This window comes from Nansenia antarctica (genome assembly GCF_963989245.1).
Source record: "Nansenia antarctica genome assembly, chromosome: 11".
NCBI lineage: Eukaryota > Metazoa > Chordata > Actinopteri > Argentiniformes > Microstomatidae > Nansenia > Nansenia antarctica.
The window spans coordinates 17759183-17773112 of NC_137681.1; the positions used below are offsets into that span (position 1 = coordinate 17759183).

The 13930-nt window shown below is 43.5% G+C and overlaps 2 protein-coding genes across 2 annotated transcripts in view; both read right to left on the reverse strand.

The window, feature by feature from the left end:
• Window positions 1–1774: 1774 nt before the first annotated feature.
• On the reverse strand, window positions 1775–3413 carry LOC308167935 (ATP-binding cassette sub-family C member 3-like; the record flags this gene model as incomplete). The annotated part of the gene is made up of 3 exons (XM_080542414.1): window positions 1775–2589; window positions 2708–2902; window positions 3277–3413. The coding sequence occupies 3 exons, from the start codon at window positions 3411–3413 to the stop codon at window positions 2478–2480; spliced, it is 444 nt and encodes a 147-aa protein (XP_080398540.1). The 3' UTR covers window positions 1775–2477.
• A 2404-nt stretch (window positions 3414–5817) lies between these two features.
• abcc3 (ATP-binding cassette, sub-family C (CFTR/MRP), member 3) overlaps window positions 5818–13930 on the reverse strand; it is a gene marked incomplete at both ends in the record, with an annotated part of 40137 nt that continues 32024 nt past the window's right edge. The window contains 9 exons of the mRNA XM_080541751.1: window positions 5818–5929; window positions 6050–6244; window positions 6607–6773; window positions 7181–7339; window positions 7780–7926; window positions 8617–8718; window positions 8851–8977; window positions 9891–10090; window positions 13418–13728. Coding sequence (XP_080397877.1) covers window positions 5818–5929; window positions 6050–6244; window positions 6607–6773; window positions 7181–7339; window positions 7780–7926; window positions 8617–8718; window positions 8851–8977; window positions 9891–10090; window positions 13418–13728 — 1520 coding nt within the window. The remainder of the gene's footprint in view (window positions 5930–6049; window positions 6245–6606; window positions 6774–7180; window positions 7340–7779; window positions 7927–8616; window positions 8719–8850; window positions 8978–9890; window positions 10091–13417; window positions 13729–13930) is intronic.

Below are 13930 nucleotides of genomic sequence, written 5' to 3' on the forward strand. Positions count from 1 at the left end.
AGAGAAACCCCTTCTGCTCCGATCCAAGCTGTGCGCAGTGTCTCAACTGGGGTCCATTCGCACCCTTCTGTGAATGTTGAAAAGGCAAAGACCATCGGAAACACCATCTTGGCCAGCATGGAGGGCCAGACTACTGCTGAGTACACATTCAAGAAGAAGGAGCAGGCAATCACCATGAGTATGAAGTCCTCAGTCAAGATTGATGGTGAAGCAGTGCAGGTGGATCCTCAACTACTTTTACAGCGACTCATAATTGCTGCTAAAGCTTCACAAGACCTGGCATCAGTGTTCAGGTATGAGACCTGGCATCAGTGTTCAGGTATGAGCTGTGTAGTTATCCTCCAGCGCTGTTTGACACCTCCCTGCTGCTTCGACAGCCACAGAAGCCAGTGCTAGGGAGAACTGTCAGACGTACCATGCTTCAGAATAAAAGTCAGAAAAAAAATTCTGAATAAAAGTCAGAAAAAAAAATATCTGAATAAAAGTCCGAAAATAATAATTTCAGAATAAAAGTCCGAAAATAATAATATTTCAGAATAAAAGTCCGAAAAATAAAATTTCAGAATAAAAGTCTGAAAAATAAAATTTCAGAATAAAAGTCCGAAAAATAAAATTTCAGAATAAAAGTCCCCCAAAAATATTTCAGAATAAAAGTCCGAAAAATAAAATTTCAGAATAAAAGTCCGAAAAAAAAAATTCTGAATAAAAGTCTGATAAATAAAGTATGTGCTGGATGGTGGAGTATTGGTTCAGCGCATCCCATGGACACGTGGATCCACATACAAGGACATCTGCATTCCTTTCTAACAACACAAACAAGCAGCAGTTCATCAAAGTCTTTTGCACTAGAATGAGAATTGATTACCGTGTTCTACTGTACATCACTCTGACCAGGGTTGCTGAGCGACATGGTACATGCATGAGTCATGTCAGTTGTGACAACAAATAGAATCCCTGAGCACACAACATTTTATTATTTGATGCATTTACTGGAGGATGGAGGAGAGGAAGAACAGAGATGTTTTTTTATGTGGGGTTTGTTAACAGTGAAGGAAACTACAGGCTGAAAGTATTGTAACATGAGTTTGTGAAGTAATCAGCTAGTCATGTTATATGTACATTTATACAACAGTTAGTTCCGACCAAGTCATTTGATTGGATTTGACTGGACAAGAGGAATTCCATGAGTGCTGATATACAGTATAACAGCACTGGGACCTTTAACTATATGTATCACTCCGCCTCACAGATGTTCTACTAAATGACCGTTAATTAGACTACATGTTTGTGTTCAGGTTACTAGGCAACAGTCCATTTGAAGTTCAGTTGCGGAATGATTTTTTTGCTATTTTTGGTTTATTTTTATGATTAAATAAACAAACAAATCATAATCTGTTGTCACTTATTACTGTTAACTAATAAATGGCGCTGTAGAACTGTTGTATAAAAGCAATATCACACTTGAGGTCGTGCTGTTATACTGAATATCATTATTATCTTTGGTACTCTGCCTGCGGCCTCGAATCACAGCCGTGTCAGGAATATCAGTATAACATCCCTCTCGTGTGATATGCCTTAAATGAATACTGTATGATACAAATTAAATGTTCTAAGTAGGAGCTGAGGCAGTGTAGAAAGTGTCAGAATGTGATGATCAGCATGAAGAATACAGACATGAGGCATTCTTACTTTTCTTTTTTAATAAAGGCATTACCATCTTTCAGGGTTAGGTAGTTGTAGTACAGAATTCAAGTTTTTACAGATTTGGTTCAGAAACAAATCACATTAAACTGAGTAAACTTCCCTATCAGACAACAATTTTAAAAATTGCTTAAATAAAGATCAAATACAAAAATAGCTGGGTTTATCGCAAATCTTTTTTGTGGAAATTACAGTGGCACAGTTCAGTGGCACAGTTTTTCTCTCTTTTTTTGTAGAAAAAGTAGTAAAGTAAAAAAAAAGTTCTTCTCCTGGTTTTGCAGTAGATTGCTGAGTATAAAAGTATACATTCACTGGCTCTGTCCCTTGCCACAAGGCACTATAGTGACTATAGGGTTGACCCCAACATCAGACTCTATCCATTTACATCCAGTCAGTCCAGGAGGTCAACCTAAACTCCAATACATCTCTTGTCTTTTTTCCTACTGTAATCCTATTTTTCATGTATGGATGTATGGGAGTTGTATGATTAAGCTTATACAGTACGGACTGCAGTGGAGGCTGGTAGAGGTAGAAATAAGAGGATGGGATCACTGTAATCCATGGGATGGAATAGGGAATGGTATACCGATTTCGGCCTCCATCAGTCTCTTCAGATTTATGTAATAGCGATTGACTGTCTTTTTATGAGCTGCACTGAAATAGAATCTGTTCGACCTGTGTGGTTGGTCCTGACCTTGGAACTCCTGACGGATTGGAGAGAAATAGAGTGGACCCCGGCCCTGAGTCACACACAGGCGTGGGGACGCCAGACAACACTACTGTGTCAGTCCTGCGTCTTTAGCCATGCCATAGAATATTCCTCCCTCAGACAGGAGCTTGGTTGGTGTGTCAAATTCAGCAATCTCTCCCTTGTCCAACACCAAGACTCTGGGAAGAAGACAGAAGGGGAAGCAGGATGGTTCATTGACAAAGGTCATAATGTCACCTCAGTGTGTGTGTACATGTGTGTGTGTGTGTGTGTGTGTGTGTGTGTACTGTATATTACCTGGTGTAGTCCATGATGGTGTTGAGTCTATGTGCGATGGTGAACACAGTACAGTCTTCAAACTGTGTGCGTATGGTTGACTGGATGAGGTCATCGGTCTCTAGGTCTATAGCAGCTGTAGCTTCATCCAGGACGAGGATCCTCGTTTTCCTCAGCAGAGCACGCGCTAGACACACCAGCTGCCTCTGGCCCACACTGAACACACACACACACACACACACACACACACACACACACACACACACACACACACACACACACACATTCATTAAGCCTATGTAGTACTTAACGGTATCCCATAGACACAAAGTATACTGTGTTTATTTTTCAGTGCTTTCTTCAGTTCATTCAGTTGGCCCAAATAACCCATACAGGAGAACTCCCACCCCTGCAAAATATAACATTTTGCAACAGCAGGAGGCGCTCATGAGAATAAGGACAAAATACAATCTCCTTAATGTTGTCTTACTTGCGGTGCACCCTCTGCTGCCACTGTCAGAGGAACTGCATGTTTTACTTGAATGGGAAAGACAGGAAGTGGAACATGTTCTAGGAAGGCTGCTGTTTACCTGAGATTCTCTCCCCCCTCGGCGCACTCCAGGTCCAGCTTAGCCGGCTGGTTGCTGACAAACTTGTGGAGATGAGCGTGTTCTAGAGCTTTCCACAGTTCCACATCGCTGTATTTCTCAAAGGGGTCCAGATTCATCCTCAGGGTCCCAGAGAATAAAAGTCCGAAAAATAAAATTTCAGAATAAAAGTCTGAAAAATAAAATGTCAGAATAAAAGTCAGAAAAGAATAATATTTCAGGTAGGCCCCGCGGTGGTGTAGCGGTCTAAGCACTGGCCACTAGTGCATGCTGCCCACCGGGGCCGGGGTTCGCCAGACCCGGATATGGCCAGGGCACACACGGGGAACGGCATATTGGGCGGCCGCTCCCGAGGCGGGTATAGGAGTAGTTCCGGACAAGGATCATTCGCGCAACAGCGCCCCCGTCTGGTGCTGGAATAACGGTGCTGGGCTCGAGGAGCCAGTCAGCTAGTCTGCCTGGCGGCCTCCTCTGGGACTGCCGGCCACGGGGTCGTGCGGCGGATCCCTCGCAATAGGCAGGGGATAATTGGATGCTAGGTTGGGTTCAATTGGCTACCAAATTGGGTGAAAAAAGGGATAAAATCTGAAAAAAAAGAAGAAAAAAAAAGAATAATATTTCAGAATAAAAGTCTGACATTTTTTATTTCAGAATAAAAGTCTGAACATTTAAATTTCAGAATAAAAGTCCCCCCAAAAATATTTCAGAATAAAAGTCCGAAAAATAAAATTGCAGAATAAAAGTCTGATAAATAAAGTATGTGCTGGATGGTGGAGTATTGGTTCAGCGCATCCCATGGACACGTGGATCCACATACAAGGACATCTGCATTCCTTTCTAACAACACAAACAAGCAGCAGTTCATCAAAGTCTTTTGCACTAGAATGAGAATTGATTACCGTGTTCTACTGTACATCACTCTGACCAGGGTTGCTGAGCGACATGATACACGCATGAGTCATGTCAGTTGTGACAACAAATAGAATCCCTGAGCACACAACATTTTATTATTTGATGCATTTACTGGAGGATGGAGGAGAGGAAGAACAGAGCTGTTTTTTTGTGTGGGGTTTGTTAACAGTGAAGGAAACTACAGGCTGAAAGTATTGTAACATGAGTTTGTGAAGTAATCAGCTAGTCATGTTATATGTACATTTATACAACAGTTAGTTCCGACCAAGTCATTTGATTGGATTTGACTGGACAAGAGGCATTCCATGAGTGCTGATATACAGTATAACAGCACTGGGACCTTTAACTATATGTATCACTCCGCCTCACAGATGTTCTACTAAATGACCGTTAATTAGACTACATGTTTGTGTTCAGGTTACTAGGCAACAGTCCATTTGAAGTTCAGTTGCGGAATTATTTTTTTGCTATTTTTGGTTTATTTTTATGATTAAATAAACAAACAAATCATAATCTGTTGTCACTTATTACTGTTAACTAATAAATGGCGCTGTAGAACTGTTGTATAAAAGCAATATCACACTTGAGGTCGTGCTGTTATACTGAATATCATTATTATCTTTGGTACTCGGCCTGCGGCCTCGTACCTACGACCGAATCACAGCCGTGTCAGGAATATCAGTATAACATCCCTCTCGTGTGATATGGCTTAAATGAATACTGTATGATACAAATTAAATGTTCTAAGTAGGAGCTGAGGCAGTGTAGAAAGTGTCAGAATGTGATGATCAGCATGAAGAATACAGACATGAGGCATTCTTAATTTTCTTTTTTAATAAAGGCATTACCATCTTTCAGGGTTAGGTAGTTGTAGTACAGAATTCAAGTTTTTACAGATTTGGTTCAGAAACAAATCACATTAAACTGAGTAAACTTCCCTATCAGACAACAATTTTAAAAATTGCTTAAATAAAGATCAAATACAAAAATAGCTGGGTTTATCGCAAATCTTTTTTGTGGAAATTACAGTGGCACAGTTCAGTGGCACAGTTTTTCTCTCTTTTTTTGTAGAAAAAGTAGTAAAGTAAAAAAAAAGTTCTTCTCCTGGTTTTGCAGTAGATTGCTGAGTATAAAAGTATACATTCACTGGCTCTGTCCCTTGCCACAAGGCACTATAGTGACTATAGGGTTGACCCCAACATCAGACTCTATCCATTTACATCCAGTCAGTCCAGGAGGTCAACCTAAACTCCAATACATCTCTTGTCTTTTTTCCTACTGTAATCCTATTTTTCATGTATGGATGTATGGGAGTTGTATGATTAAGCTTATACAGTACGGACTGCAGTGGAGGCTGGTAGAGGTAGAAATAAGAGGATGGGATCACTGTAATCCATGGGATGGAATAGGGAATGGTATACCGATTTCGGCCTCCATCAGTCTCTTCAGATTTATGTAATAGCGATTGACTGTCTTTTTATGAGCTGCACTGAAATAGAATCTGTTCGACCTGTGTGGTTGGTCCTGACCTTGGAACTCCTGACGGATTGGAGAGAAATAGAGTGGACCCCGGCCCTGAGTCACACACAGGCGTGGGGACGCCACACAACACTACTGTGTCAGTCCTGCGTCTTTAGCCATGCCATAGAATATTCCTCCCTCAGACAGGAGCTTGGTTGGTGTGTCAAATTCAGCAATCTCTCCCTTGTCCAACACCAAGACTCTGGGAAGAAGACAGAAGGGGAAGCAGGATGGTTCATTGACAAAGGTCATAATGTCACCTCAGTGTGTGTGTACATGTGTGTGTGTGTGTGTGTGTATGTGTGTGTGTACTGTATATTACCTGGTGTAGTCCATGATGGTGTTGAGTCTATGTGCGATGGTGAACACAGTACAGTCTTCAAACTGTGTGCGTATGGTTGACTGGATGAGGTCATCGGTCTCTAGGTCTATAGCAGCTGTAGCTTCATCCAGGACGAGGATCCTCGTTTTCCTCAGCAGAGCACGCGCTAGACACACCAGCTGCCTCTGGCCCACACTGAACACACACACACACACACACACACACACACACACACACACACATTCATTAAGCCTATGTAGTACTTAACGGTATCCCATAGACACAAAGTATACTGTGTTTATTTTTCAGTGCTTTGTTCAGTTCATTCAGTTGGCCCAAATAGCCCATACAGGAGAACTCCCACCCCTGCAAAATATAACATTTTGCAACAGCAGGAGGCGCTCATGAGAATAAGGACAAAATACAATCTCCTTAATTTCGTCTTACTTGCGGTCACGTGAGGTGCACCCTCTGCTGCCACTGTCAGAGGAACTGCATGTTTTACTTGAATGGGAAAGACAGGAAGTGGAACATGTTCTAGGAAGGCTGCTGTTTACCTGAGATTCTCTCCCCCCTCGGCGCACTCCAGGTCCAGCTTAGCCGGCTGGTTGCTGACAAACTTGTGGAGATGAGCGTGTTCTAGAGCTTTCCACAGTTCCACATCGCTGTATTTCTCAAAGGGGTCCAGATTCATCCTCAGGGTCCCAGAGAACAGCACAGGTTCCTGTGGATGGTACAGAGCAGATGTGGAAGTCAAGTCAGCCGACAAACTGACCAAGATAATAGTTTGGTTAATGACTGTCAGTTTCCCTAGACTGCCATTCTACAGTACTGTGAATCCTACAGGTTTCAGTGGGAGTTTGGATTTTCATTGTCATTGAAAACATTTTAATTTACAGTGGAGGCAGGTGGACCACGTATATGTACTATATAAAAAATAAATGTAAAGTTTGTTTTTAACCTACTCGAACACTAACCGCAATAGTGCGAGCTGTGCTGACAAATATACAAGAAAAAAAGAAAAAAAACTGCTAAAAATACTTTTGGTTAGTAATAAGATTATGGTGGGACAAATTAGACTATGGCGGTGGAACACTGGTGGAGGTGATGACTGTGTGTGTGTGTGTCTACCTGTGGTATGATGGTGAGTTTGGACCTCAGGTCGTGGAGGCCTATCTCAGAGATCTTGACTCCGTCGATGATGATCTCTCCCCCAGCAGCCTCCAGCAGACGGAACAGACATAGTGTCATAGAGGACTTACCAGCCCCCGTACGGCCCACAATGCCAATCTGAACACACACACGCACAAACACACAGAACATAATGTTGTTATATAGTACAGTATATAACACTCCTACTTAGGTACATACTAAGTGGGATGCTTGGGGCAATTTTGATTCCTGACTGCCCAAAAGCGCACAGCAGGAGTGATCGCTTTTTGGCTACTTTTGATAAATGACAACGAATATAATAGCTTTTGAGTTGAACTATCCCCTGGAGGCCAACACAGATCTAAGATAAGAGATGGCCATCTCAGTCGTGGGGGGGTATTCCATCAACGTCGCTAAAGGAAAATCCAGGCTTATTTTGCTTAAAAAAGAAAAAGAAAAAGCCTGGATTTTCCTTTAGTTAGATTTTCCTTTAGTTAATGGTTAAGCCCTGGAGGGCTTAAGGGATTGTTTTGCTGCAGCCTGACACTAACACACCTCCCTGAGACTGGTCTTCTCACCTTCTCTCCTCCTTTGACGCTGAGGGTGAGATTCTTCAGGACCAGGTCCAGTCCCTCTCGGTACCGCACACTGTAGTCATGGAACTCCACGTTCCCCTGCAGTGGCCAATCAGCCGGAGGCTTCTTATCCTCCACCTCCCATGGTGCCTATAGTACCAACACAATAACAGCACACACACACACACACACACACACACACACACACACACACACACACACACACACACACACACACACCACAAAGTGTTACGCTATAAACTCAAACTACACTAGCCGTTAAGAGGAGACATACAGTATTTGTTGGAAGGTAATAAAATAATGATTAAGTATACTTTGTAATAGCATATGGGGGCCCTTTTTAGTACAGTGTACAAGTTATAGATCTAGGTACAGTTTATTAGTCTGTTATTTTGATTTTCAATTGGACCTGGCAGCAAAATAGCTTCAGGTATATGTGTGTAAATTTGCTCTATTAGGCAAACAAAACACACTAAAAGCAGCAAGTTGTGAAAACACATGTACAGTTCAGTACATACAATATGCATATCATGCCAGGTTGCCTTTTATATGATAATAATGTTGACTGATTGATACATATTGAATTTACAAATGTGTTTTCCCAGTAAACAAAGAGTCCAAAAGACGTCCTCAGGGAAGCCGGAATGTGGGTTCGAAAAACGCCATCTGGACGTCCTAGAAAGACATCATCTGAACCCACATTCCAGCTTCCCTGAGGACGTCTTTTGGACTCTTTGTTTACTGGGTTCCCTCCCTCTCACACAGACACACAGACACAGGAACGCACACACACACACACACACACACACACACACACACCTCAGTCTTGGTCTCAGAGTACTCCTTGACTCTCTCCACCGCCACAATGTTGTTCTCCAGGTCAGACGTCATCCTTACCATCCAGTTGAGAGCCATTGTCACCTATCAAACACAGGTTTTTATGGAATATACAGTAAGGTCCAGGATTGAGGGGAGCATAGAGACATGAGCAAAGACAGACAGACATACTGTAAAAACAGACACACAGACAAAGATAGATGTGTTATACTTTACCAGTAGAGCGTAGGAGACAGAGAGTCCAACCAGGCCTGGGTTGAGCTGTTCCCTGCCGATCACAGCAAACAGTGCGGCAAACAGTACAATGCAGTTCCCAATGAACTCAATACGCACCCCCAGCCACCTGCCATGGTGAACACAATACAACATCACACCTACACAGACACTATACACAGATACGCAACACGCAAGGACAGTGTGTTGACATTGGTTGTCAATCCAGTCCAAGTCCAATCAATGACAATGATTGTAATAAATCTAACCCTAACCCCTAACCCTATGTCATAATAGATCATCCATGGCAGAATCCCAACTTGAGATTTCAGTCTTCATGAATTACACACATTATTATTATTATTATTATTATTATTATTATTATTATTATTATTATTGTAGTATAGTTCCTTAGTGTCTCCATGTCTTATAGAGGTGGAGGTAGAAATCGGAGGACAGGCTCACTGTGATGCATGGAATGGAATGAGGGATGCTATCAAACACGTGCGCGTTCCTCGTTCCGTTCCCTGCATCGCAATGAGAGCCCGTCTTCCGATTTTTACCTCCACTGGCCTCCCCTGGCGGAGTGTTGGGAGGACTGTTGAGCATGCATTCAACAGCAGCATCAGTTAGTGGCTGCGTCCCAATTCTCTATGACTTCCTCTCCTCATTTCCTCTCCTCGTCTCCTTTCTGTCATTTTAATTCCTTTGTTAGGTTGACCCCTCGAATTTAGTTTCAAAACTAAAATCCGAGAGACGATGTGGTGAAATCTAGTAGTGAAATCTGTCATTTGGGGGGACAGAGAAACAGAGAAACTCAAGTACGACCGTCTTTTGTTTCCAAAGGAAATAGAAGCTCAGGAGAGGAAGCACATCTAGACAATTGGGACTCAGCCACTGTCCTCCAGCCTAACAACTGAGAGAGAGAGAGAGAGAGAGAGAGAGAGAGAGAGAGAGAGAGAGAGAGAGAGAGAGAGAGAGAGAGAGAGAGAGAGAGAGAGAGAGAGAGAGAGAGAGAGAGAGAGAGAGAGAGGGACACCTACCTGTTGGACACTAAACCAGGGTAGTAACTCTTTTGGTTCTCATCCACTTTTACATCACTCAGATGAACAAAAGAGGATAGCCTGCCATAGGCTCTGATTACACTGGAGCCTGTGATGGTCTCAGAGAAGTGGGAGTATATAGGAGACCGGCTCACAGACTCCAGACGCTTAAGCTGCCGAGACGTGGCCACATAAAATCTCTAAAACCATGGTGGGGGGGGGGGGGGGGGGGAGACAAACAGACAGTATTATAACTCAACAGGAAATACAGGCTCTGAGAACACACTGCAGTCGTGGCAGGGGTGACATAACACCAGCAGAGTTCATGTCATAATCCCATGTTGCTGTCATAACAACCAATGTATATAACACATGGGATTATATTATTAACGATGTATTGGAACTCTGTAGGTGTATCCAACCCAATTTATAAAAAAAACTAAACAATATAATTGCATTTATCAAATCAAAATAGTAGATTATACAGTGATGTATCACACAATTCATTAAAACTAAGAAGCAATATTTCAGTTTCTATAAGTGTTTAAAGGCCATTCTAATGTTGTAGTGTGTGGTTTGGCTTTCAAATGTAAACATTTTAACAATCGAACATCAGTGTAAAACAGGGGGGGGGGGGTCTGGTGGAGGTAGAAATTAGAGAACGGGCTCATTGTAATGCATGCAACAGAATGCCAAACGTGTTTGATACCATTCCCCATTCCGTTCCATGCATTACATTGAGCCCGTCCTCCGATTTCTACCTCCGCCAGGCGCCAGCCACTTAAGGCATCATAGAGGTGAAACAGCCACAGGTAACACACACAGAGACCAGGTTATGTTCCGACTTAGAGAGAAGGACAAGAAGAGCAAGAAGAAAGGAAGCCTGGCCATGCAAACAGATGACATGAGAGAAAACAAACGGAAAAGGAAATCATATGAGGATGTTAGTTGATGGTAGTCGAAGATTGGAAGATCTAATTGGTAAACAGCAACTGCACACACTCTCCAAACGCTTGACAAATCCCAAAGCAGAGAACCCAAATGAACATATTATATCATATTAGTATTGCTATTACTATTACTATTACTAATATAAACTACACTCACTGAGCACTTAATTAGGAAGACCTGTACATCAGCTGCCCAGCCGCCCCCCCCGCATGCATTTCATGCAATTATTTAATCAGCCAATCGTATGGCAGCAGCACAATGCATAAAATAGCTGCAGATACGGGCCAGCAGCGCAGTAATGTTCACATCAACCATCAGAATGGTGAAAACATTTGATCTCAGTGATTTTGACTGTGGCATGATTGTTGGTGCCAGGCGGGCTGGTTTGAGTATTTCTAAAACTGCTGATATCCTGTTTTTTTTTCCTCACGCACAGCAGTCTCTAGAGTTTACACAGAATGGTACAATAAAGAAAAAACATCCAGTGAGCGGCAGTTCTGCGGACAGAATTGCCTGGTTGATGAGAGAGGTCAACAGAGAATGGCCAGACTGGTTCGAGCTAACAAAGAGACTACGGTAACACAGATAACCATAACTCTGTATAATTGTGGTGAGCAGAAAACCATCTCCGAATGCACAACGTGCCGAACCTTGAGGCCAAACAGCAGAAGGCCACAGGTTCTACTTCTGTCAGCCAATCAGGCTGTCAGCCAGCCTATTACAGTGCTCGGTGAGTGTGTCACCATCTTGTGGCCAGGATGTTTTTGAAGCTGTTTTTTGGAAAAAATCACACCAACTAATCAACTTGAGTGACAGATCCACCGTTATCTACGCCTGTTAATAAGAATCATGGAGTCATCCCTCGAAATTATTAGGTTAATACATTCTCTAATGGATGATAATGTTGAATGATTATTATTGCAACTGATGATGAATGAGTAGCCAACAGCATAGAGAAATGCAGCGAACCAGAGAATTAACTACAACGCCAGTCTATTTCTACACACACAGACACACACACACACACACACACACACACACACACACACACACACTGACCCCCAACCCACTCTTATGGTTAGGCTACTGAGGCTAACAACAACAACAACAACAACAACAACAACAACACAAATAGCATGCTGTATTAATGAGTTAGCAGACTTCTTTCCTATTTACCTGAACCCACCAATAGAGCCCCATTAACGGGGCTATGACTATGACGAACATGGGGGTGAGGACAGAGCATACGAGCAGCACATTCAGTGTGTACCAGAAAGTGCGCATCCATATGTCAATATTTTCGGGGATGTAGTTGTCTATAGTGTCCACGTCTTTGCTGAAGCGGTTTAGGACCCGCCCAGTAGGGGTACTCTCGAAGAAGGCCTGCGGTGCTCGCAGGACCCCCCGGAGCATGTGGAGGTGCATGAGCTTGGCCACGTGCAGCAATCTGTAGGCCCGGCACAGAAGGCAGTTGCCCAGTAACAGTACACCTGAGAGAGGGGGGACAGGTGACAGGCGACAACCCACGTTAATTGGATTTTGGCTCGTTGACTCATATCTCTCTTGTTTTTCTCGTCCTCTACAGTCTGTCCGTCAGTCGCTCACACACTCTGTGAGTCCTAAGTGTCCAGGAAAAGTATTTGCCCTGTTAAAGAGGGTTTGGCACACACATCTCTTTGGCGCAAGGCTGAAATATCACATTCACTTCTGCGGTCAACAGAAAAAATATCCTGGAGGAAAATTCTGTAACAAATCCAAATGCTTCTAATGTGTGGATTGGTGTGTGTGAACACGCAAACCTATTGAACCATTCGTTGCCATGTCATTGGTTCACCAACAGGGGGCAGCAACACATCACAAGTTTAAACCAACACTCTCCATCAGTTCTCTTCTCTAAGCGCCCCACCCCCCCCCCAGGCAATACTGTAGGTAGAAGAGGCCCGTATCCACGAATACAGATTAAAATATTCTTTCATCCCCTAATGGATAAGATTAAGGTTGAGGGTAGGATCAACTGACCCCAGATCAGTGTTTTAAGAGTTTACTCAGTACTCAGCTTGAAGAGCTCAGAAGATCAGTTCTCATCTGGAGAAGATCAGAAGATCAGTTTTAACCAAAACAACTCATATCATATGGGATCATAGGTGTGTGTGTGTGTGTGTGTGTGTGTGTGTGTGTGTGTGCGCGCGTGTGTGTGTGTGTGTGTGTGTGTGTGTGTGTGTGTGTGTGTGTGTGTGTGTGTGTGCAGGCTGCAGGCAGGACAGGAAGTGTGAGGCCCGCTAAAGGGGGAGTGAGAGGGAGTAAATACTGCATGGTTAGGGCGGAGGCGTACAAGGGACACAAAAATGCACACATGAACACAAAAAGCTGGGGGAAAACAACAGCTAAAAGAGGTTACAAAACTCTGCTCCACCAACGAGGACGAAGCATGCCATAGCGGACACAGGAAGAAGAAAAACTCTTAAAAAAAAAAAGCATTGCTAAATGCGCAAAGCATTATTTTGACATCCTGAGGGGGGGGGGGTCTTTCCCTAGAGAGAAAGAAGAAAGCAACCCCTTCCTAACAGAACCAATACCTGCACAAAGACGTATACGAGCGCCAGCGGGGCTATGACCACCGCAAAGATGGGCGTGCTGGCAACGATAACAATCATGGTGGACAGGGCGGAGAAGGAAGACCCCAGGAACATAAGGATGGTGGAGGGCAGAGGCTCGTCAATCACGTAGATGTCCTTGGAGAAGCGGTTGATGATGCGCCCTATGGGGGTGGTGTCAAAGAAAGACTGGGGGCTGTGAAATTTGTTGTTGAGCAGGGCGTAATGCAGCTTCTTAGCCGCGCCAATGTTCCCTACGGCCAGTGTAAAGGAAGAGATCATGACCAGGATGCCTAGGATTGGGAGGGGGAGAGGGGGGAGTGTGACCAGAGGAAGAGAGAGAGAAAGAAAGGAGAGAGGGAGGGAAGGAAGAGAATGATGAGAGGAGGATTGTGGAGGCTGAGGTACCCATAGCATACAGTAGTCCAGGATGAGGTGGGCAAACCTGTCTCCTCAATGCCTACAGTAGAGACTGATGCAGACCTGACTGCAGAT